At 38.0% G+C, this 23634-nt stretch overlaps 3 protein-coding genes and 1 non-coding gene across 5 annotated transcripts; 3 read left to right on the top strand and 1 right to left on the bottom strand.

Moving 5' to 3' along the window:
• The first annotated feature begins 2595 nt into the window (after nucleotides 1-2595).
• On the top strand, nucleotides 2596-9969 carry LOC137942489 (uncharacterized). Its single transcript, XM_068788166.1, has 9 exons — nucleotides 2596-2867; nucleotides 3540-3652; nucleotides 4153-4224; nucleotides 4764-4799; nucleotides 5011-5056; nucleotides 5720-5807; nucleotides 8125-8182; nucleotides 9434-9505; nucleotides 9696-9969. The coding sequence occupies exons 1-8, from the start codon at nucleotides 2789-2791 to the stop codon at nucleotides 9482-9484; spliced, it is 543 nt and encodes a 180-aa protein (XP_068644267.1). The 5' UTR covers nucleotides 2596-2788; the 3' UTR covers nucleotides 9485-9505; nucleotides 9696-9969.
• Nucleotides 9970-10291: 322 nt separating this feature from the next.
• Nucleotides 10292-10384, top strand: TRNAY-GUA (transfer RNA tyrosine (anticodon GUA)). Its single transcript has 2 exons — nucleotides 10292-10328; nucleotides 10349-10384. It is a non-coding gene; the product is annotated as a tRNA-Tyr (tRNA).
• Nucleotides 10385-10544: 160 nt separating this feature from the next.
• On the bottom strand, nucleotides 10545-13826 carry LOC137942487 (psbP-like protein 1, chloroplastic). Of its 2 annotated transcripts, XM_068788162.1 has the most exons (8): nucleotides 13668-13826; nucleotides 13484-13586; nucleotides 13076-13156; nucleotides 12829-12911; nucleotides 12486-12608; nucleotides 12305-12376; nucleotides 10997-11093; nucleotides 10545-10855 (listed from the first exon to the last, which is right to left on the bottom strand). In XM_068788162.1, the coding sequence occupies exons 1-8, from the start codon at nucleotides 13728-13730 to the stop codon at nucleotides 10731-10733; spliced, it is 747 nt and encodes a 248-aa protein (XP_068644263.1). In that variant the 5' UTR covers nucleotides 13731-13826; the 3' UTR covers nucleotides 10545-10730. The 2 variants fall into 2 exon arrangements, with proteins under 2 accessions (XP_068644263.1, XP_068644264.1); XM_068788163.1 differs by lacking the exon at nucleotides 12305-12376.
• A 1494-nt stretch (nucleotides 13827-15320) lies between these two features.
• LOC137936456 (ABC transporter B family member 20-like) lies at nucleotides 15321-23583 on the top strand. Its single transcript, XM_068781144.1, has 11 exons — nucleotides 15321-16111; nucleotides 18039-18093; nucleotides 18178-18353; nucleotides 18453-18653; nucleotides 18930-19189; nucleotides 19293-19603; nucleotides 19683-19906; nucleotides 19977-20317; nucleotides 20635-21431; nucleotides 21540-21781; nucleotides 21901-23583. The coding sequence occupies exons 1-11, from the start codon at nucleotides 15737-15739 to the stop codon at nucleotides 23128-23130; spliced, it is 4212 nt and encodes a 1403-aa protein (XP_068637245.1). The 5' UTR covers nucleotides 15321-15736; the 3' UTR covers nucleotides 23131-23583.
• Nucleotides 23584-23634: the final 51 nt, after the last annotated feature.

The following is a 23634-nucleotide window of genomic DNA, read 5'->3' as shown; positions in this document are numbered from 1 at the left end:
TCGCTACTCCATGCTATCGCCGCCATCACCTGTTGCTGCATCAGCCTCCATCGTCGTTGTCCATCAGACGATACCTTTGTCACCACTATCAGTCGACACCTCTGTCACTGAAGACCATCACCTCCGTTGCCCGACACCTCCTTCCTGAGCTTGCATCTTCATCATCTAGATATCCTCTTTCCATTGCCAACACCCAAATTCCACCGACGACTGTTCTTCCTTTTGTCGATGTCCTACTGACTTCCCATCGACAACGCATCCCTCATCGCTCCGCCCATCGGTTTAGGGTTACAGTTAGGGTTAGGGTATAGGGTTGAGGGTTTCAAACCCTGCACCCTAACAAATTGGAAAGGGTTTAGGCCCTAAACACACAAAATTGCAAATTTTATTAAAAAATTAAAATCAACTTCAATAGATCATCCATTAGAACAAAATCATCATTTAATTAACATAAATAAAATACAACATTCAAAATCATCAATATTGAATAATCTACTCATTTACTGAAATCAAATACATTAAATGGCATAAAAATCCATAAACTAAAAAAAATACAAAGATCAATTCAATCAAGTTTCAATTAAAGTTAGTAACAACTTTAATTTAAATCACAGTTTAATTTATCTGTAATTGCTAGGATTTTCATTAACAAAAATTCATTAATTAAATTATAAATCACACGAAAAATCAATATAGTAATTAAACTATAAATTACTACAAAAATCCAATATAGTAATTAAATAAATTAATTAAAATCAATACAATAATTAAATACAAAAATTAGATTCAATTAATATAAACCCTACAAAATTACCTTGGTCAATCGGCTTCTGAAATCCAACTTTAGAGGGTGAGGAGTTCAATACAAAACGATTTTGAGAGAGGGAGCAGCGAGAGGATGAACAGAGGGGAATTGAGAAGAAGGGTGAGAAATGTGGCTGAAATGAAGACTAGGTTGAGAGGATAGCTGAGAGGATGGTGTCTATGGCGAGGCTGAGCCACCGTAGCAAGGGAGCAGCGATCGAGCGAGAAGGGAGTAGGCATGATGAGAGGGTGAGAGGAAGGTGTCAAAGTTTTGAAGTGTCGAGAGGGAAGCAGGCGTTAGCAAGAGGAGTGTCAAAAGACCGAGTGTTGAGAGGGAAGCAAAGAGGAGTGTCAAGAGAGTGCGACTTTCTCTCTTCTTTTATTTATTTTATTTTATTTTTTGTGGCTGCCAAACACACCCTTAATATTTTTGCGACTTTCTTAGGGGTGAATAATGGTATGAAAACATGTTTTATGTTAGAATATGATTTTAAAATTAGTGAAAATCACGTGTCTGCATTAAAATAAACATAAACCGTTATTAATTTTTAGGGCCAACACATAAACACAAAAGATTGTAAGGGAAAGATAGAAGACAGGGAAAACACTTGGGAGAGAGGAGTGAAGAAACCAAAAGAGAAAAAGAAGAGGAAAAAAGAGAGGTGTAAAGACGAATTTGAGCTAAGAGGAAGAAACTTAAATATTTTCACCTATGCCTTTAGCCTATATCTATAATTGTGGGAGGTGTTCACAATGACTATAATGTCTTTACGATTATATAATTTAAATGAAACAAAATATAAGAGGACGTACACCAACTTGTATAATTAAATTTTATGTCATATCTATGAAAATTATCTTTATTTATTAGCTCCACCACTCCTACACACATGGGTGTTTTTTAACATTTATATATAATTTTTCATTTTAAGAGAGTTGATCCAATACAAAAAGCCATTTGGTATGAAACATTCAAAATTACTATTTTAGCCGTCCGATCAACGACTATCTCAGTCATCCGATCATGATCGGATGACTGAGATACTATTTCTATGTTGGATGATGATTGATCTAGGATTTTTAATAGACTATTAGGGGTAAAGTGAAAAACAAGGGCCAAACAATTGATGGACAATAGAAAAAAACACAAAAATACTTTACAAGGGTAAAAAATAATTTTAATTAATTATTTTTCTTTCTCCTCTAAGTAGTATATCACTCGTAAATTTCGGGTTTATCAAACCCAAATTGTGATTTCACTTGTTGTGTATAACGTTCTTAAGTGAAAAACGAGTAGATATATGAAATATCTTATTTTATTTATATTATTCACTTAATTATAGAGGGAAGTACACAACTGATCCAATATGAAAAATCATTTGGTGTGAAACATACGAAATGACTATCTCAGCCATCTAATCATAGTTGGATGATTTAGATAGCCATTGATCGTACGGTTATGATAGTCCTGATCCAATATGAAAAACAATCTGGTGTGAAATATAAGAAACGATTGAGATAACCATTGATTATGATCGGACGGTTGAGATAATCATTTAATATGTTTCCAACCAAATGGTTTTATGTATTAAATCAGGCTTCATCTCAAGTACAAATATAAAATTAGTGCATATTATTTAAATTATTTTATTAAAATATCTAAGTTTATTATTCCAATTCGGATATCCGAATTTGGAGTCACTTGGCAGCTCAGCCACTCCGGACGTGCCTTGGTGGAATGCATACTCAAGCGTTGTGAGGAGTAAACCAGACCGGCCCGTTTGAACTCGAGACCGAACTCTGAAGCTTGTCCGTCTGAGAATAAATCGAGTTTCACAAAGACATCTTACCGATCTTCTTCCCCCTTTTCTATAGGCGCTCCATCTCTGCTCGTCTGTCTCCTCTTCTTTTTAACCTCATAGTTGGGGGCCGAGTGAGAGAGCGGAAGGTTTTGAGTTTCAAACAAGGGAGCAGAGTAGGGGCAATGGGTTTTATTGGGGATACTGTGGAGTCGATCCGTTCTCTTCAGATCAGACAAGTCCTCACGCAGGCCGTTAGTCTTGGTAAGATTTCTTTTCATCTTCTGTTCATTCCTCGGAAGCCCTCAGGAATTGTTTCGGTGACTTAAAAATTTCAACTTGATTGAAATCGATTTATGTTCGGCCTCGTCTCTATTAGAAGAAAAGTTTCACTCACGCTTTATTTTCATAGAATATCCTGTATGCTTCTATGTGCATCTGGTTCTATAAATCCGACTCGGTGTTTTTTTGCTTTGGATTCGAGTAATTGAATCAACTTGAGTAGTTAAGCCTCTGGCTAACACTACTACATGGGGTTTATTTTTGAGTTCTCAGGTGCTTGCCATTGTCATTCTTCGTTGAACAACCTCAAATATGTGATGCCAGCTCATCTATTTTTGCAATCACTTATGTTTAGATTAAAGTTGATGGAAGAAACATTGGAAAGGAACCATTTTTACCCAACGGCAATATGTAACTGTTTGGATTTTGATCCAAACTGGCCGTTTTGCGCACTCTTTTCATTCTTGTGTTCTACCGTCAGTTTATATCGACCAATATCTTCTAGATAAACGTCCTCAATAAGAATTTCAAACCTTTGTACTTATGGAGGAATCTTTCTTTTGGCTTTCGGTAAGTGATGTGCACATGGGATTGTCTTGTTTGTTCAAATCCGTTTCTTTTGGATATTCACACTTCTACCATTGTAACTTTCAGGTATGATTGTCACATCCGCACTAATAATATGGAAAGGACTTATGTGCGTTACTGGAAGTGAATCACCTGTAGTAGTTGTTCTTTCTGGGAGTATGGAGCCTGGCTTTAAGAGGGTGAGTCTTTTTAGCAAAATGATTTGGAACTACTTCCTTATGGAGATTTAGGCTTGTTTTGACCACTTGCGAGTGTGATGTGTCACTTGCTTATATTTTTCAAGAGAAAAGGTGCGAAGTATTCAACTAGTCTTCTCATTGATTGCCATAGAAGTCCTTCCACTTGATCATTTGTAACTTCATCAAAATCTCTTCATTGTTACAGCACGTCAGTTCTCTATGAAGCATTTTTTTTATTAACATTCAAGTCATGAGCTCCATTTTAAAAATAAAATCATGATGTTTCAAAATAAAAATAAAAATCAGGAGTTAAAAAAACTGGTGGAAAAAAATTCTCATTTATGCTGATATAGGTCAATGTTGGGCAAAAAATGTTCTCTTTCTCTCCCAAACATAATTACCCACAAATGTGCACATGCATGTGGATGCAAATACACTTTTACAAACATTTTATATTCCTGTCTGATGCTTTTGTAGCATATTCATTTCTCGTTTTGCAGGGAGACATATTGTTCCTGCGCATGAGTAAGGATCCGATTCGTGCTGGGGAAATTGTTGTATTCAATGTTGATGTATGCATTCCTTGCTACTGTTTCATACACTGCTTTTATTATTTTCTTACATTTCTCTTGTATATACATGATTAGTTTAAGGGCAGTTCATATTTTATTTGTTTCTCTTTCACTTAGGTGTTGTTGTCTCAATTGTTAAGAGTCATGCATTTTATTTTTTCTGCCTGTGTAAATAGATCATAAAGGTGTGGATTAACCACCCTGTGCCTACCCCTATTTTGTCCTTCTATTATACCTTTCCTACTTTTTTTTTTCTGTTGTACCAAAGAATTATTGGGTACTTGCATTCTGGTATAACCATAGATTGCCGAAGGATCCACATTGGGTTGTTTTTTTATTTACATTCTGGTATAACCATAGATTGCTGATGGATCCACATTGGGTTGTTTTTTGAGAAAGCTGTCTCTTCACTTTTTTAGTATTTGCTATGGTTGATTGTTTTGTTTTTTCATTTCTTCTTCTTGTTTCTTACATGGTTGTGAATGTTTAGGTTTTTTTATCCAAATCTCTCTTTTATGTCCTCATGTCTTTGGTTGCAGGGACGTGATATTCCAATAGTGCATCGAGTCATCAAGGTACTCTTCTAAGCTATGTTTTCTCTGACTTGAGTTCTATCTGACTTTTCCAACTCTAGTCTTTCTTGTACTGATAGTGTGCAAGGTTTTGTAAATTTCTTGCTACACAGTCATTTGTTAATTTTCGTCAACTTCTTTACTGTTTATTCTTGCATCTGAGGTTGAAATTTTTGTGTTTACTTTTAAACTAACGTTTTTCTTTTTGTTGTAGGTTCATGAACGACAAGATACAAAGGAGGTTGATGTACTCACAAAAGGTACTGAATGTTCCAAGCTACTCTTTGACTCTTGTTCTTTTCCAAACCCAAAATAGGACTACTGTTGGACTAATCTCTTCATGGGTATGATGAATTAAAAATTTTCTTTTGGTGAAGAGATGTGAGCCACTAATAAGATTACTTACAGGTCAAGATTGTCTGTACCCCATCAAGCTATTGTTACATCATGATCAGTTTAGCAATCTATACACCCTAACACCAAAGTTCTGTATCCTATGCATCATTATTAAAAAAAATCTGGATGGGGTATGCTTTATCCATGAGGTCTAGAGAATTTGATAATTTTCTGCAGCTTTAAAATAGGTTTAAGGAACCCTTCTTTTCCTACTCACCTTTTTATTTTTAAGCAAAACAGATTAACTTTGCTTTTTTCTTTTTTTGGAATGTAGATTATACATGCAACTCCCCCCAACCAATATGGCTTATGACAAGAAGAAGAAATTATAAATCGACATAAATATTTATACATGTCCCATCTACTCCATGCATTCCATATTCTGTGTTATTTCCTTTGAAGTTTTTCAATGTGGATATATGTTTTGTCCATCACTGTATTTTCTTTATTAGTTTCTTTATCAACTACAATTTGTGAATTATTCAGTGATGACCTTCTTTATTAGAAAACTTCTCATTATGGTTCAGGTGATAATAATTATGGGGATGACCGGTTGCTGTATGCTCATGGCCAGCTCTGGCTGCAGCAGCACCATATTATGGGAAGGGCAATAGGGTAAGTAGTGAAGCATCCCCTTTTATTTTATATTAATGTACTTTGCCTCCTAGAAACTTTTGAAATGCACTCATTCCATTGAGAAACCCACTTATTGTACTGACCTTGGCAGTGTCTTTCTGTCAAATAAAACTATCTAAGGGTGAAATACCTTAACTAACTGGATAATTTACCATTAATAATCTGCTCAAATGAATATGAAAAGCATGATTGAGATTGAAACCAAGGGAGTGCAGCTCATCCATCATTTTTATTCAAATTTACTTGGAGATATTGATGAATTGTGCATCTTTTGAAGTGCTCTTTAAAGTGAATTAAAATTGTTGCTACCAGTTTAAACAACAAAAGAGTGAATTAAAATTGATGCAACTGAATTAAACAACATAAGACTCTACCATCCTACCAGGCATCGTTTTTTTAGGTTGAGCTCAATTCCATCTCAAAATGTCTAGCCACTCAGGAGACCTATCGCCCAATTTACAAACCATTCACTTCTCTTAATACATTTCAATGTGGGATTTTTTATCACTTCGCACTTCCCTGTGTCCATGCTTACATGGAATGGACTTGCAGTATGTCCACGACACAAACAACCTAGTTTTTACCTCATGGAGTTCATAACACACAAATAACCTAGGAAACACACATTGGGCCTCGGCCCACTTTCACAACCTGCTCTAATACCACTATTTGGTTGAGCCCAGTTCCATCCTAAAATGACTAGTCACTTTGGAGCCCTATTGATCAACCTTATATCCCATTTACTTCTCTCAACATTTTTCACTGTGGGATTTCCCCTTCATAGTTTCTAAGTGAACTGATTAAATGACAGAAAAAATCCATCACTAGAACTTCATAACCAGAATTAATACTGACCATAATGGGGAAAAAAACTGAACCAGGAATCTAATAAACTGAACTTGTTGAAGAAAGGAGGAAAATAATAAATCAACACTAGCTTCCTAGAGGGGTATTATAGTTCAAGTTGTATACTTCTGTATTTTATCTAGATGTTAGAGGCTTAACTGGTGACTACGTCTAACTTATTCTGCTATGTCATTGTTTCTATTTGTTAAGGGCATACTTGCCCTTTTATGAAAGAAACTCACTTATGCCTAATCAGAGAAGAGCATTGTGAAGTAGTAGAATATTAGGGTTTGATGAGAGGGAGGTTCTGGATAGGGGTCAAATTCGGTCCCTAGACCTCTCTTATAGTCTATTAACTTAATAGACATGAAAATTTCAGAAAAAAAGCCCCTCTCTCCGTAATTACATCAAAGACGGCTTTGGAAATACAAAAATTATAATAAAGAAAACATATATTTCAAAGGATAGAGGTATAAAGTAAAACAAAACACCTAAATTACCCTTGTGATAAGTTACAAAATTATCCTTCAGTGTATATAATACAAAATTATCCAGTTTGAGAAACGCTTCCAAACTAATCCTGAAAGTCTTCACTTCTTTAAAACTCTTTGCTGGATCTTCAAAGTCAAATATTTTACAGAGAGAGTACCCTCTTTTGGGATGAGCTTTGTGGTCCTCACATTGGGGAAACAGATAAATACAGAAATTTTTGTGTGGGAGTATAACATAGTAATCTGCCTCAATTGTAACAAACTGGATAATTTTGCTTGGAGAGGTCTTTTGGAGCAGAGAAAGTGAGATCCATGGTTGAATGAGTGACAGAGGGATTCAAAGCACACACAAAGCACACGAAGAACCCTAATCAATAGGAAATTGATTAGCAATGACAACTATGAAGTGAGGTCTTGGGTTCAAGTATCATTTGGGTATAGGTTTCAATATTCCAAAAAAAAACCCAACATTTTTTCTGCTTCTGAGGCAAAATATAAAAAGGCACAAGGGGAACAAGAATTTCTGTGGATGAACTGTTACTGCATTTTCCTGTTTTCCGAAAAAGATGAAGAAAGCGTCAATGACTAGAATTTAAAACTGATGGATTAGTGTAAATTAATAATTTTTCAAGGTGTGGTGAAATAATTTTGATAACTCTTTTTTATGATCTAATAATTAAAAGATAGAATACGGTGTTGGGTTAAAAAAACACTATGAATTGAACAGTTAGAACAAGAGAACAATCAAGCAGTATCCGAAGGCACCTTAAACATCTGTAAACCTTCTATACCTATGAAATTACATGAAAGCCTTGAGGATTGAGTATTTTATATTTTTCAGAAGTAAACAGTTTACCTGTTTATTGTTTTTTTGGGAACTGAAAGATAGAAAGGAAAAATGTGTAATTGTCAGTCATTAACTAATAGCCTATCTATAATGTCTTTTTCATTCTTTACAGGTTTTTACCGTATGTTGGTTGGGTGACCATTATCATGACTGAAAAGCCTATTATCAAGGTTTGTTCTCTGATGTCATTGTCTTTTACCTTCCAAAGTAGTTTTGTGAAAATTATATATCATCTCAAAGTGCTTTAGTGGAATTTTATTTATTTCATTTTATATTGTTAAATATAGCATGGGAGGGTGAATGGTGAAAATCTCCATCTTAAGATTCATGTCTCCTTATGATTTGCTACTAAGAAATTATTTAGGCTGGGCTTGCACCCTTGTAGAAACTTGAATACTGTGAAATAGAGAAAATATTTATTTCCATAGTCAATGCACGTTATGTGATTAATATGAAGAGGGTAAATGTGGGGTACGAAATGCAATTTCACATTAGAATTTACCTATGTTGAGAGGTCAGACTCAACAAAGGTCTTTATTAGTATCCTCTTCTGGAAATGCATCTATACGTGAAACGTTTTCAGGGTGCCCCCTTGTAGAAACTTGAATACTGTGAAATAGAGAAAATATTTATTTCCATAGTCAATGCACTTTATGTGATTAATATGAAGAGGATAAATGTGGGGTACGAAATGCAATTTCACATTAGAATTTACTTATGTTGAGAGGTCAGACTCAACAAAGGTCTTTATTAGTATCCTCTTCTGGAAATGCATCTATACTTGAAACGTTTTCTGGGTGCCTTGGAGAGTTTATATTTCCTAGAAATGTGTTTATCTTGACAATATGGAAAGAGTTTATTGAAGAGAGAAGGTGATAACCTGAGGCTCCAACAAAAAACGCTGAACCTTGCTTTACAGGAAAATTAAAGCAGTTTGGGGACAGAAAACCATGGCATATTTAATGGACAAATTTTAAAAAATGTCCAGATTGACCCCAAGTTCCTGCATTATCCATTTTACTAACATATGGAGGGAGAGAAAAATGAAATGGCTTGTAGAATTTTGAAATTTTTGTTTGTTATGCAGCCACTCAGTTAAAGTTAGTTTATCATGGCTTTTTCTTTTGGATGGATGTTGAGGTTTCACGTCATTTTCCAAGTCTCTGTATTAGGGTGTATAGTAGTATTATTGATAGTTTAGCTGAATTGGGCTGTATGAAGTACCTAATGAAAATGATATTTCAACAAGTAAAAGGTTACTTTTGTGGGCTCCATCATACTCTCTGCTTGAAATTCTCTTTGCTTTAGAAAAATCATGAGACCTAAATCGTTAATAACTAGTTCTTCTGGCATTAATACTACTGAAGATTTCATTTGAGGAGTTGAATATCTGAATTCTGATTGTTGCTGTTTTAATGCAGTACTTACTAATTGGTGCCCTAGGGTTGCTGGTCATTACTTCAAAAGAGTAGGAAGAAGTATTAATATATGTGGTGAGCTTAACTACCACACAACCTGTTATTCCGTCACTTGTACTGAATCCTTGATAAAAAAGTGTTTTACTGGATCCAATCTTGTTGTTTATTTCATGAATTCAGTTCAATGCCATTATGTTATCCTCCCATCTTTAAATCTATAGCTACATTTCTGGTTTTAAACTGCAATTTTTTTCAAATTTTACAGAAGCTTAGTTTCTTGCCAATTCGTCATGTTAAAACTCATGAGCGAAAGGACTTCTAAAGCATCAGGTGAAATAAGAAGAAATGGATAATAGCTTTAACAGCGATCCAGTTTGTTGGTTTTATTATTCATGATCGTGACGTTATTTCTGCTGTTCTTGGATGACTCACAGAAATACTATTTAGAGGAAGGATGAGTATTTGATTCAAACACAGTAGGACTATTTGAATTCTCTGACCTCGAAATGTATAAGACTATTTTGTTCTTCTTTTGCCTATGTTCATCTTTCGTAAAGGGTGGCTAAAAATAAAGTTAAATAGATTAAAGACGAACAGAAAAAGATGGGCGTGCAGTTGATGGTACAAGCGAAAATGCGTCTTGTTAAGCCTGAAAAATGACATTTTCTAAGCTGGCTAAATGAACCTCAATTGCTTCGAAGCGCTGGAGAAAGCCGAAGTTACGTTCAAGTTGAGATGAAGAAAAAATTTTTGACTGCAATTTCACGGAGATTATGTAGGGTGGTAAGACTAATCACAAACGCTTCGAAACACAACAAGGCAATTTGTTCAAAGTTAAATGTATTAAGCACTTTCATCAAACCGACCTTAGCTCAGTTGGTAGAGCGGAGGACTGTAGTCGGACGAAATTCTTCAGAGATCCTTAGGTCGCTGGTTCGAATCCGGCAGGTCGGAATTTTTTACCCCCTATTCATGGGCGACTCTTTATCCAAACATTTTTGGATTTCGTTGTTTTAATCTCATAGCTTTATATAATGTTGATAGGGGAACTCAAATGCTAATGCTGCATTTGATTGTATTTTCTTAGTAACTACCAGTTAACACTCTCAAGAGCAGTAAGTAGGTTTAGAAATTTATTTGCTCCAAGAAATGTGAATGCCTCTGCTTCCAATGCAGATTGTCATCCAGATTTGATAACATAGGAAAGAATCAAAATGATGGGAAGACACCTCCCTATCTACATGTGATTGCTTGTCCAAAATCCAGAAGGATCTTTCAGCAGCAGCACGATGTTTGATACTCATGCAGGGGGGGCAGAAGGGTCAGCTGTGAAAATTTGGAAGGAGTCGATGACAGTGATCAGTTTATCTTTCATCTTTCCCCACCGCCTTTCATTGGCCCCAGTCGTCAATGTGTAGAATTTACCTGTAATGGAAGACAGTTTGAGGAAAATAAAATTAATGGTAAGCTGCCAAAGTTCAAGAGGAACAAAAGGAGAATAGGGAATTTCAATGCACACAGAACTTCGAGTTAAAGACAGCAGTATGGAAGTAATTAGTTAGATACCATTTCCAATAGTAACTGCTCCCAGACCATGGCGTGTAAAGTTTGGAGCCTGAGCTACAAACTCAAATGTGTAGTAAGCTTTGCCATCAACATCTTGCTGTGACAGTGCACATTCAATAATTAGAAAGACAAGGTGCACACATTGATGCTAAGATGGTTCCAAATGTAAGCAAAAATACTTGGTCACCGTGATGTTATCACGTTTTCATCACGGCAGTTGTCATTCAGATTGCTACACTACATCTAGGAGAAAGGCAAAACTCACAAGCAACTAATTCTAATAGAAAAACCAACAGGAATTGTCATTACATTCAGACATAATTGAATTTGGACCATAATAGAAAGCTCTGGGTCATGAAAAAAGAGTAGTCTCACAGAATAGGAGCTTAGCAAGCCTCTTTCCACATGAAGAACATCAGACTGACATAGTTTGTATTTAGTGAAGCAATCACCCAGAAAACTGCAACATGTGACGTGTTTTTGCCTCAGTTTGGGGAAAACAACATAGGCTGGAGTTTTTGTCATAAACTTCTATTTCCAGAATTTTGGACCTATTGATTCTTAGGGGATGCCGAAGTTGATTGTGCCGGTGAGGAAAGTAATGGATGGATTTTACACTGAACAAGAGTTTTGTGGAATTGAATGGGGTAATAATTAGGTAAGTTTATCTCCTAAATCCTCTGACTCAGCTGATTTGATCACTCAGTTGTACTTGAAATTCATGAAGAGTTCATAAGCTAGACCTATAGTTCTACAAGAGTTACTCTTCCATTCCCAGTGGAAAGACCGCAAGTTAATAACATATCCAAATGTACAGCTTGTTATGATTGTAAATTTTGTTATTTTAATTTTTCAGTAGCTTGTAGCTTGGTCAACTGGATACTAGCTGGGATTCTGGTAAGCATACATGCAATAGCTGCCACTTTTATTGCTAACACATACTACATAATTTTTATCTACAAAATTTTTCTTTAAACTTTGCTGCTCATGCAACCTTGTTGATTCTAAGTACTACATGCAAAGTTCTCAAGTGACTGTCCGAACAAACAGACTAAATAATATTGCATTAAGCATTTTTGCATCTTCATTATTATTCATTTGATGTTTGAGAAGTCTGTTAGTGTGCATGCTCTTGACCAGGTAGGCAGGGGTTTCTTGTGGCTCCATCAAAATTGCCAAGCATCTTTCACTTTAGGCATTGATCCACTCCAAGATAAAACAATGGTTGGAAGAGTGTATAAAGAAAACCTGAAAAGAACACTATGATTCCAAATCAAAGTCAGATGCACGTAAGAGAAGATACCAAACCTCTTTTGCCTCAACTAGCTTAGTTTTCTGTGATGGAGGAGCCAAGACCCTCTGGATTAAAGCTTCTGCAACCTGAGATGAATGAATATTTCTCTACTAGTCTTCATAGAAGCAGACATGATATTCTATGCAACACAACAATGAATATGAAGTTCATTCATAGTAAATAAGACTGACAAACCTGCTGAGGTGATCCAAGGTCTCGAATGTCCCCTTTACTTGTTTCAATCAGGTTGACGCTAACACTCTCTAACGGTTCAATTACATCCTTGAATACCTTATCTTGCCCGTCAATAACAACTTCCTGATATGGTAAGTTTGGACGTTGAGTAAGAAGTCTTCACATATAAAGTTCAATTTTTTCGAATCTGAGATACAAACTTTTGATTAGAATTTATCTTAGCTACTGTAGCTCTACTAAACCTTGCAGGCCAGGTTTTCCACTGAGGATATGGTAATTGACCTCAACATGTCTTAAACTTACTAGTTGCTCATGCTAGAGGAATTGTTATCACAGAACTAACCTCCCAACCAAATGGACATAGAAAAGAATATCCATCCTTCTTGTCGTTCACCGCTTGAAATCCTTTCTTTGATTCTGCAGCAACTGAGCCATATCAAGGGTGTTCTTTAGGACATCCATAAAATTCAAGCAAGCAATGCACTGCAGAATAAGCAGGCATGTTCTCAATGCTATTTAAGAATCATTAGGAAAAAAACGAAAACTACAAAAGTAAGAAGACAAAAGGTGAGAGGAAGTATATCACTTACATGATAAGGGAGTAGCATTCAACAGAGAAATGCTAGGTACAAGTGCTGCTGCCATAAGTGCTTGACGGCGTCCAGATTTCTCTGAAAAGAAGAAGTATCAAGCGATTACATTGTACAATAGTCTTCATCTTCTTGCTTACTTCCTTAGTTCTATTACAGATCGGGTGTATTTTTGTTGAATATTGGAGGGTTGGGGGAGGGGATAAGCTTATTATTTTAACAAGATTGCTATCATATCCAGAAGATTTACAGGCCTAGGGTGATATAAAATGTTGAAACCTAAAGATCAGTCAATAATGCAACATTGCTATAGGGTTGCCCACTAGAGGGTTGCTATGGCGAAAAGAATTAAAAAAAAAAAGTAAAAAAAGCATGTACAGATCAAATAGCAGTAGAAATGAAATGTACCTTGTGAGGAAGACGTGGATGCTGTCGAGGAATGTTCAGCCCTGACGAGAACTGAGGTGCTTCTTCTCGAGCTTGGTAAGAACAGCGGAGACTGTGATTTCGTCTGTGCGTCGAAAGAAGAACAAGGCAAGCCAATTAGAGCAATGATCAGAGCTGAGACAGTAAGAGAAGCAGACGTCAAGACCTGAGTGAGCGTGTTTAAGAACAATGTCCGATGAATTGAAGGCCGATTCTGCAGGGAAGCCATTTTCTTCGAATATTATTGTAAAAAAGGTCTTCTAATAATAAATTCGCTCAAATAAATTATTGCCCAGAAGAGCGGTCGCACGGTATCTTGTGGAAAGAAGACTATCTTATCCGTTTATCCAGAGGACATCAAACGACGATTCTGCATTCTTTCTCCTCCGCAGAATATTCAATGCCCGAAATACCCTTTCCCGCCAAAGAGCCTCAGTACCTCGCTTCGAGCAACGATAGCTCGTCATCTACAACGGACTAACTGTATCAGTTGGGACGACTCGAGGATCTCCTCCCTGCTTGGACCATATATTGGTCACATGGGCCTAATTTTGATCCCATTTTTTGGATTCCCATAGAGCTTACTCTCAAACTATACAATCCACAGATCATTGTTCAATTGGCAAAACCGATAGGCCATGCGGCTATATCGCCGCATCAGGAAAACGAATAAACTAGATGCAATTTCATTTTTTTTGTTTATATTTTTCCTGCCAGTTTCCTTCTGCTCCGTGAATCTTGCCACCAATTGTTAAAGTGCTGTTGTTCTCTTTTGTGAACGTTGAATACTCTTGCTGACTCAAGGAAGTGTAAAATCATTTCAACTTCCGAGAGCATAAACACACGAGCGTTCGAAGCTGAAGATGGCCGAATACCTCATCAATGACTCAACAGTTTAAAAAAATAGAATACCGGCCCAGAACAACAGCGAAAGGTGAAAAGCTCTCACCAAAACATTGAGCACGGGAGTAGCCACGGCAGGTATGATTAAAGGGGACAAGTCACTGCAAGCGAACGTGGGGAGTCTCTAGAGGAAAAGTAAGTCCCACCAAACCAGAATTTTACAACTCATTCGATGTCGAAATGGCAATTGGGAAAGAAAAAATGCTTTTAATCCAATTTCTATATAGGTTCCGCTTTCTTGTCTGGGTACAAGTTGGCAATCACATGCAGAGGGCAGAGCCAGCGGCGAACTGTAGAGTGCTCAGCCATCTTCGCCGGTAGGGAACCTTCCACCTTTCTTCTCGAAAAAGTTCAGCTAGTCGGATTACCACGGATAAACTCCATGAAGGTTTGTTGGGATGATGGACTAGATTAGGCAAACAATTCTTCCCGACTGACGTAGACTGGTAGCTGATTTCTGGGTAAGAGTCCATCTTCCAGAATGCCTCCGTTTGTTTACTAATAAACAGCTGAACTGATTCTTATGCCGCCATTAAACCTGTTTGAAGAAATGCCTCAAAGGGCATAAAATAGTCCAAAAAGTAATCTTGATTCTGTTTAGCCTCCGGATCATTTATTAGTTGCGTGTCCGGGGGCGTTACTTACCGCCATATTTCGGAAACTACCCCTGTTAGTTAACGTAATGACGGAACTACCCTTGATGGATGTGATCTCATTTGCCTGCTGGGTCCCTGTAAGTGAATCAGTTGGCGTCTTACGTAGGTCTCACTGCGGGGACTTCTCAGTTTCGTTGTAGCCGGAGGTTTCAACGACCGTCGTCGGAGGCCAGTTCGCGGTCAACGCAGACACGATAATTAGGTTTTAATTGTGAGTAATGAATTTTTGTCTTTGAAATCCAAATCCAAAGATTCTTACGTTTTTTCAGATTGCGCTGGAAAACTGGGAAAAGGCGAGCGTAATGATTCCTGCTTGTGTCCGCTTATTTTCCGAAAACAATTAAGAAAAACAAGACAGACGTCGCTTCGCTTTTAACGCCTCACCGGAAAGGAAGAAAAAAAGATCCACGACGCCACGCCGGAAAAGTTGGCACGAATTGTTAAAAGTGCAGCTCTTCTCAGACGGCGGACTTGCTTGCCTCTTCTGATACCAACCTTTTTCTCTCTCCATTTCTCTGATAACTTTTTTTCTCTTAGGGATTTTTCTCATGTGGGGCGGAAAATGAAGAATCCGTCGGTTTCACTGGTTTTGCTGCTATGTTCTTGTTTATGATGGCGAGAAGCTTCTGGGTGTTGATGAATTAGGGCTAGGGTTTAGGGTTTTAAGCCCTCAAGGATGATGATCTCTCGCGGGCTCTTCGGTTGGTCCCCGCCGCACATCCAGCCGTTGACGCCGGTATCTGAAGTCTCGGAGCCGCCGGAATCTCCATCCCCGTACCTTGATTCGAATGTTGAGTCTGTGCCTGTAGAAGAGGACCCGGGAATTGAGGACGCGGAGGATATTGAGCCGCCTCCGGCTGCTGTGCCCTTCTCGCGACTGTTCGCTTGTGCCGATGGATTCGATTGGTTCCTTATGGTTGTTGGATCGATTGCTGCCGCGGCTCACGGGACTGCGCTTGTCGTCTATTTGCACTTCTTTGGAAAGGTCCTCCAGTTGCTCAGCTCCGAACCGCATCTGTCGAAAGATCAGCTCTTTGACGAGTTCAGTAAGGTATGTTACATAAGCGCTGACTGACCCTTGTTACTTGTTTTGTCTTTTTTTTTTCAAAATTCATTGCATTGTTCTTTTTTGTGAATTAGCTGAACATTTCGATATGTCATTAAAACTAGTACTTACCTAGTCTACATGGTCGCTTGATGAACCTGCTGGATAATTTGTGAAATTTAGTCTAAAAAGATAGTCTTTTGTAGAGTAATTCCCTAGTCTCTGTGGTTGCGGGATGAACCTGCTCGCCAAATTGTGAAATCTAGGCCTAAAAGACAGTCTCTTGTAGTGTAAGTCGTTCTGCTTTCACTTTCATTTTGTTAGAACTGGTTGTCACTAGTTCTTCGGGAGGAATATTGACGGTGCCTTCTGGCACTGTAAACATCTGCAGTTCCTTAGTTTGTTTTTCTTTTGCCTTCTGGCTTTATAAAATTGCACATATTTTCAAAAATAAAATAAAATTTGACAGTGCGTTTAGGCAATTGGTTGATACGTTGCATTGATTTCCTCTAGCCAATCCAACCACTTTGAGAGATGAAATATGGTTCAGTGAGTTTACTGAATAATAGTTTTTAGGGTTTCATTGGACTAAATTTTGGAGTGGACCAAACATCAGCAGTTTATTAGTTTAGTATTCTCAAAGCTCCTAAACTGTAAAGTATGGTGAATTAGTGATTCCTGTGGGTGGGTTTACTCTGGAAAAGTGCATGTGGGACAAGTTCTAGTTCTTGTGAGCGTCATGCTGTCTAGAGATTCCAGTATTCGTTTGTTTTTTTCCCTCTATTGCAATAGAGGGAAGTTATACCATTTCAAATAAAAATAAAAATGGAAGTTACACCTTAAGGAAACTTAAGTGCTTCCTAGTGCTGCATGTACTTGTTTTGCAATCCTCCCATCATGAAGGCTCAAACAAGTAGGTGCTACTTCTTATAAAGCATTTGGAGTTCGTTTGAATTTTATTGTTGTGGAGGTCATGTGGTCTACTGTTAAAGGTTGTCAGTGCAACAATCACTCTACAATGAGTTTTGGAATTAGAGGAACCTTATAAGAAAATTTAGAGTTTAAGAAAATTTATACTTGCTGAAGACTTCCTTCAGTTGACTGGTGCTTGTTTACCCTGAGATGGCATACTGAGACAATCAATGATGATTGGCAGCAGTAGCTATTGTAATTGTTGGAAAAGCATCTGTTGTTCTCACTAGGATAATATACTCTACTTCAACTTTTTGGAGTATTTGCTCTCATCATTAGCCATGCTTCATAATTTGAAAATGGGCACCATGAAAGTACTTGCCATTCAGCCAAAGAAAGATGTTGGAGAGTTGACCATAATGAGCACTAAGGAACTTTTGGGAGATCTCTAAATTTATGGCTACCGAAATGATGAGCATTAGCATGTGGCTTCCAGATCCATGTGGTGTATCAAGGTCCTCAGGTGTTGTTGCTCTTGAGAAATGGCTGGCTTTGGGTTCATTGCTCAAAAGAAGTTTTTGTGGTTTCCCTGTCCAATGCAATCTTCACTTTTGGTTCTGGTGACGAATAATCATTTAGTTCTCCTCTTCTGGTCAACTCAGACAAAGAGGCCTGCTAACTGTCAGTAAAAGTGAAGCCTTGATAGATGAGTGTGTATATTTATGATTAGTTCCGTCCTTTCCTATCTACCATGTATGTGTTTTCTTTAGTTATGTCATTTACTAGAGCAGAAAAGTGATAAGTCTTTGGGTTTGCTTGCATTTCCAACAAGATTCAATAATGTGAACTAGGTTCTAACTCGCTTAAAAGACTCCAATAACAGAAATTTGCATTGTGGTAAGAATTATGATAAACTTTTTCATAGTGGAGGAGTTCTTAGATGTTTACATGCTGTGCATGAGATTAATGTTCACTGAGTCAATGTTTTATAATAATTTATTTTTTCTCATTTATTTTGCAGCATGCCCTGTACATTGTTTATATAGCCTCAGGTGTTTTTGTCGCCGGATGGATTGGTATGATGATACGATGAAACTCCTGCACTTTCAATCTTTCATCTAGTCTTGCAGGCCTCTAAACTGATTTCATATGTTTGATAGAGGTTTCATGCTGGATTCTTACGGGGGAGAGACAGACAGCAGTCATTAGATCAAAATATGTGCAAGTCTTACTGAATCAGGACATGAGTTTTTTTGACACATATGGAAACAATGGGGATATTGTGAGCCAAGTTTTGAGTGATGTGCTCCTGATCCAGTCTGCTCTTAGCGAGAAAGTATGTCTCAGCTGCCTACTAAAAATATAGAAACTAGTCTCTTGTAATTGATCCCACCTCTAATAATGTATCTGTTTCTGTTTGTCTTGATAAAATCAGGTTGGAAATTATATACATAACATGGCAACATTTTTCGGTGGTCTTGTCATTGGATTGATCAATTGTTGGCAAATTGCGATCCTAACATTGGCCACTGGCCCATTCATTGTTGCTGCTGGAGGAATTTCTAACATTTTTTTACATAGACTGGCTGAAAATATTCAAGATGCATATGCTGAGGCAGCAAGCATTGCAGAGCAGGTAGCATATATTCTTTTCTCTTAGTTATGCTTTTGGAGTTGGCCATCCAAACAAAACATTTTTTTTTTTTTTTTGATAAGCTAGCCAGCTGTCTGTGTGTTGGTTAATTTATTTAATTGTTTGTCAACATGTATAGAACTCAAGAATGTTACGCTAAATTTGAGAGTTTTACTTTCAGTGTGATTCTAGTAAGATGTTATGTTATACTGTTTGCAATAATTGTTGAAATTGACTACCTTCCTTCTAAATTCACCTTCCTGTGATTTGCTTGTATAGGCTGTTTCTTACATTAGAACTCTGTATGCATTCACAAATGAGACACTGGCTAAATACTCTTATGCAACATCACTTCAAGCAACCCTTAGATATGGTATATTGATAAGTCTCGTGCAAGGACTTGGACTTGGATTTACATATGGGCTTGCCATTTGTTCTTGTGCATTGCAACTTTGGGTTGGAAGATTCCTTGTTTCTCGTGGGAAAGCCAATGGTGGTGAAATCTTAACAGCCATATTTGCTGTTATTCTGAGTGGCCTGTAAGCATCCTCTTTGTGAAAATGTTTATTATTTATGCATGTCTTTCAATATTGTTGTGTAATCTAATCTTCAAATACAACTATCGTAACTTTGATGTTCTAGGGGATTAAATCAAGCTGCGACAAACTTCTATTCATTTGAGCAAGGCAGAATTGCTGCTTACAGGCTATATGAGATGATAAGCCGTTCAACTTCCACTGTTAATCAGGAAGGAAATATACTTGCTTCTGTTCAAGGGAACATAGAGTTCCGAAATGTGTATTTCAGCTACCTTTCTCGTCCTGAGATTCCCATTTTAAGTGGGTTTTACCTGACTGTGCCTGCTAGGAAAACTGTGGCTCTTGTTGGCAGGAATGGCTCTGGAAAGAGCAGTATAATTCCTCTCATGGAGCGGTTTTATGATCCTACATTAGGTGCGCATCTTCAAGAAGTCATGTAGTCCAAGTAATGACATCCTGCTCTCTTTGATGTTTATTTTCTTCACTTGTGCAGGAGAGGTTCTTCTGGATGGAGAGAACATTAAAGGCCTAAAACTAGAATGGTTAAGAAGCCAGATCGGTTTGGTCACACAGGAACCTGCTCTTTTAAGTTTGAGCGTAAGGGATAACATTGCATATGGGCGATCAGATGCTACTTTTGATCAGATTGAGGAAGCAGCAAAAATAGCTCATGCTCATACATTTATTAGTTCACTTGATGGAAGATATGACACACAGGTAGAATCAAGGCTGCTATTTAGATTTCAGTTTTTCTCCATGCAAATGTTTTCTTTTTTATATGATTCAGGTGGGTAGGGCCGGTCTGACATTAACTGAAGAGCAAAAGATAAAACTTTCAATTGCAAGGGCGGTGCTTTCAAATCCATCTATTCTTCTGTTGGATGAAGTGACAGGAGGTCTTGATTTTGAGGCAGAGAAGGCAGTTCAGGAGGCACTGGACATCCTAATGTTGGGGAGATCAACAATCATTATTGCCAGGAGGCTTAGCCTAATAAGAAATGCAGATTATATTGCTGTAATGGAGGAGGGCCAACTTGTTGAAATGGGTACACATGATGAGTTGCTAACATTGGATGGCCTGTATGCTGAGCTCTTGCGCTGTGAAGAAGCGGTAAAGCTTCCCAAAAGGTATGTTGTATCATTAAATTTTTCCAGCTTGACAAAAACGTTGGGTTTCAAACAGTTTTCAAGCCAATATGTTCACTTCTCATTGTGTCATCTGCTCTTAAATTTCAACCCTTAGTGCTGTACCATTTACTTGTATGTTCTTTATCTTTTAGAAAAAAAAAATCTCAACTAGAGCTGCTCATTTAACAGAAACAATAATGGTTTACAAAACCTAGTTAGATTTGTTTTTCTGGAGAACATTGTTGATCAGGAAAACCGTCAAAATTAAATTTTTATATACAAGTTGCCGGTATCATTTTTTTCTTTTACTGTTTCAGGACACCAATAAAAACTTACAAGGAAACTTCAACTTTTCAAATCGAAAAGGATTCATCTGCAAGCCAGAGCTTCCAAGAATCTTCTCCAAAGTTGATTAAATCATCTTCTGTCCATAGGGTTCATGGGGTACCTGCATTTTGGAATCCAGATCCTACTGTGAATTCTCAAGAGTCACCAAAGACCCAGAGCCCACCCTCCGAGCAAATGCTAGAAAATGGTCTCTCTGTACTGGATGCATCAGAAAAAGCACCTTCTATCAAGAGACAGGACAGCTTTGAGTTGAGATTGCCGGAGTTACCAAAAATTGATGTTCATCCTGGACATCATCAACAGGGATCAAATGCTTCAGATCCTGAGTCACCAATCTCCCCACTTTTGATATCTGATCCCAAAAATGAGAGGTCCCACTCCAAGACATTTAGTAGGCCTCTTTGTCAGTTTGATGAGATGCCTACAAGATATCAAGACTCAAATGACCCACACAATCAGAAGCCTCCTTCCCTTTGGAGGCTTGCAGAGCTTAGCCTAGCTGAGTGGCTCTATGCTCTGCTAGGTAGCATTGGTGCAGCCATATTTGGTTCTTTTAATCCTCTTCTTGCTTATATTCTATCTATGATAGTAGTGGCATATTATACAGCTGACAGCTATCATCATCTACGCCATGAAGTGGATAAGTGGTGCTTGATCATTGCATGTATGGGAATTGTTACTGTGGTTGCGAATTTCCTGCAACACTTTTATTTTGGTATAATGGGGGAAAAAATGACTGAGCGAGTTCGGAGGATGATGTTCTCAGGTGAATGAAATTTCTAAACTTCTATCAAACTACTAGTGTTTCCCCTGGTGTTCCCTTTCAATAAGAAAGATGCAGAAGTTCACTCATTGTTTGGATGTTTCTTTTCAGCTATGCTGCGGAACGAAGTCTGGTGGTTTGACGAAGAGGAGAACAGTGCAGATACATTGTCAATGCGTTTGGCAAATGACGCTACATTTGTTCGTGCTGCTTTCAGCAACCGCCTTTCTATAATTATTCAGGACACAGCTGCTGTGATTGTAGCTCTTCTGATAGGAATGATTCTTGAATGGCGTTTGGCACTAGTAGCTTTGGCCACCATACCCATTCTTACAGTTTCTGCAATTGCACAGGTTTGCATTTTAGCCCAATTTCATGATTCTGCTCAATGGATATTTCCTTGAACCATTTTTGGATCCTCTAGTTGATGAACCTTACTATGTTCAATCGATGTTAAATTTCTTTTTTGCAGAAAATGTGGCTTGCCGGTTTCTCAAGAGGTATCCAGGAGATGCATCGAAAAGCCTCTTTGGTTCTTGAGGATGCTGTTAGAAACATCTACACAGTGGTTGCATTCTGTGCTGGGAACAAAGTGATGGAGCTCTATAGGTCACAGCTAGAAAGAATTTTCAAGCAGAGTTTCTTCCACGGGTTGGCCATTGGTCTTGCCTTTGGCTTCTCACAATTTTTGCTTTTTGCCTGTAACGCCCTCCTCCTCTGGTACACAGCTACCTCTGTAAAGGCTGGTTATCTTACTCTTCGAACAGCTCTGAAGGAGTACATGGTATTCTCGTTCGCAACTTTTGCACTGGTGGAACCTTTTGGTCTTGCACCTTACATACTTAAGCGGAGGAAGTCTCTAGTATCAGTCTTTGAAATTATTGACCGGGTCCCAAAGATCGATCCAGATGATAATGCAGGGCTAAAACCACCTAATGTTTATGGGAGTATAGAGTTGAAAAATGTTGATTTCTGCTACCCCACTCGTCCTGAGCTGATGGTTTTGAGGAATTTCAGCCTTAAAATTAGTGGTGGACAGACTCTTGCTGTAGTTGGAGTTTCAGGTTCCGGGAAGAGTACAATTATCTCTTTGATAGAAAGATTTAATGACCCAGTTGCTGGTCAAATTTTACTGGATGGAAGGGACTTGAAGGATTATAACTTGAGATGGTTGAGGAACCACCTAGGGCTCGTTCAGCAGGAGCCAATTATATTCTCAACAACTATAAGGGAGAATATAATATATGCAAGACATAATGCAACTGAAGCTGAGATGAAAGAGGCAGCAAGGATAGCTAATGCTCATCACTTTATAAGCAGCTTGCCGCATGGTTATGACACACATGTGGGAATGAGGGGTGTAGACCTCACGCCAGGGCAAAAGCAGAGGATAGCTATTGCTAGGGTGGTGCTCAAGAATGCTCCCATTTTGTTGTTAGATGAGGCAAGTTCGGCTATTGAATCTGAGTCAAGTCGGGTGGTACAGGAGGCACTGGATACTCTTATCATGGGAAATAAGACAACTATACTGATTGCTCATCGAGCAGCTATGATGAGACATGTGGACAACATCGTAGTTCTCAATGGTGGGCGAATAGTAGAGCAGGGAACCCACGATTCATTGGTTGTTATGAATGGGTTGTATGTTCGCTTGATGCAGCCTCACTTTACAAAGGGACGACGGCAACATCGACTTATCTAGATTGGTGAACATTCTTTCCATGCCAGAACAGTAGCTTTTGGCAGTTGCTTGGCTTTGTTCTCTTTCGCCCTTTTTTGCAGGTCAGTCTGAATGTTAATGGAAAATGCACAGAGCTTCTGGACCATTTGTATTCTTTGTTGGTGTATACAGAACAAAAGGGCAAAAAAAGAGAACTCTGAGGGGGCTTGTAACATTGTTCAGATGTAGAATTCATAGATGGTGAAGAGTTTGGGTGATTAAAGGACAGTGTGATGGATGCATTCTTTTGGAGGCTTTGGCATCCTGGACACTAGATGCCATTGCTTCCTTTGGTGTATTAATTTGTTATTTAAGTCGAGAAAAAGGTTCTGGGAGAAATCATATCTGATGTTGTCATGGTCTGATATTGAGCAGTTGCAGCAAATTCAGTTTTGCTCTTAACATGTATGATATTTACAGCAAGCTTCCTAGCAACTTCAGCTCTCTTGATGGTAAATGCTTTCGTAACAGGATCCAGACCCCAGA

This window comes from Aristolochia californica, unplaced genomic scaffold, assembly GCF_029961685.1.
Source record: "Aristolochia californica isolate CCGP_79_NKW_82.1479 unplaced genomic scaffold, dmAriCali1.0.hap1 SCAF_10, whole genome shotgun sequence".
Lineage (NCBI taxonomy): Eukaryota > Viridiplantae > Streptophyta > Magnoliopsida > Piperales > Aristolochiaceae > Aristolochia > Aristolochia californica.
The sequence above is the reverse complement of the archived record's forward strand: the minus strand, read 5'-3'. Positions and strand labels throughout refer to the sequence as shown.

Bases quoted from the DNA above. Each gene is read 5' to 3' on its own strand.
- LOC137942487 (XM_068788162.1), bottom strand. From the start codon at position 13,730: ATGGCTTCCCTGCAGAATCGGCCTTCAATTCATCGGACATTGTTCTTA. The intron at 12,912-13,075 runs GTAAGTGATATA...GATATGGCTCAG, and splicing joins GAATGCTACTCCCTTATCAT to TTGCTGCAGAATCAAAGAAA. The intron at 12,609-12,828 runs GTTAGTTCTGTG...TTACCATATCAG, and splicing joins TATGTCCATTTGGTTGGGAG to GAAGTTGTTATTGACGGGCA.
- LOC137936456 (XM_068781144.1), top strand. From the start codon at position 15,737: ATGATGATCTCTCGCGGGCTCTTCGGTTGGTCCCCGCCGCACATCCAG. The intron at 16,112-18,038 runs GTATGTTACATA...TTTATTTTGCAG, and splicing joins TCTTTGACGAGTTCAGTAAG to CATGCCCTGTACATTGTTTA. The intron at 18,654-18,929 runs GTAGCATATATT...TTGCTTGTATAG, and splicing joins CAGCAAGCATTGCAGAGCAG to GCTGTTTCTTACATTAGAAC.
- LOC137942489 (XM_068788166.1), top strand. From the start codon at position 2,789: ATGGGTTTTATTGGGGATACTGTGGAGTCGATCCGTTCTCTTCAGATC. The intron at 2,868-3,539 runs GTAAGATTTCTT...TGTAACTTTCAG, and splicing joins CACGCAGGCCGTTAGTCTTG to GTATGATTGTCACATCCGCA. The intron at 5,057-5,719 runs GTACTGAATGTT...ATTATGGTTCAG, and splicing joins GGTTGATGTACTCACAAAAG to GTGATAATAATTATGGGGAT.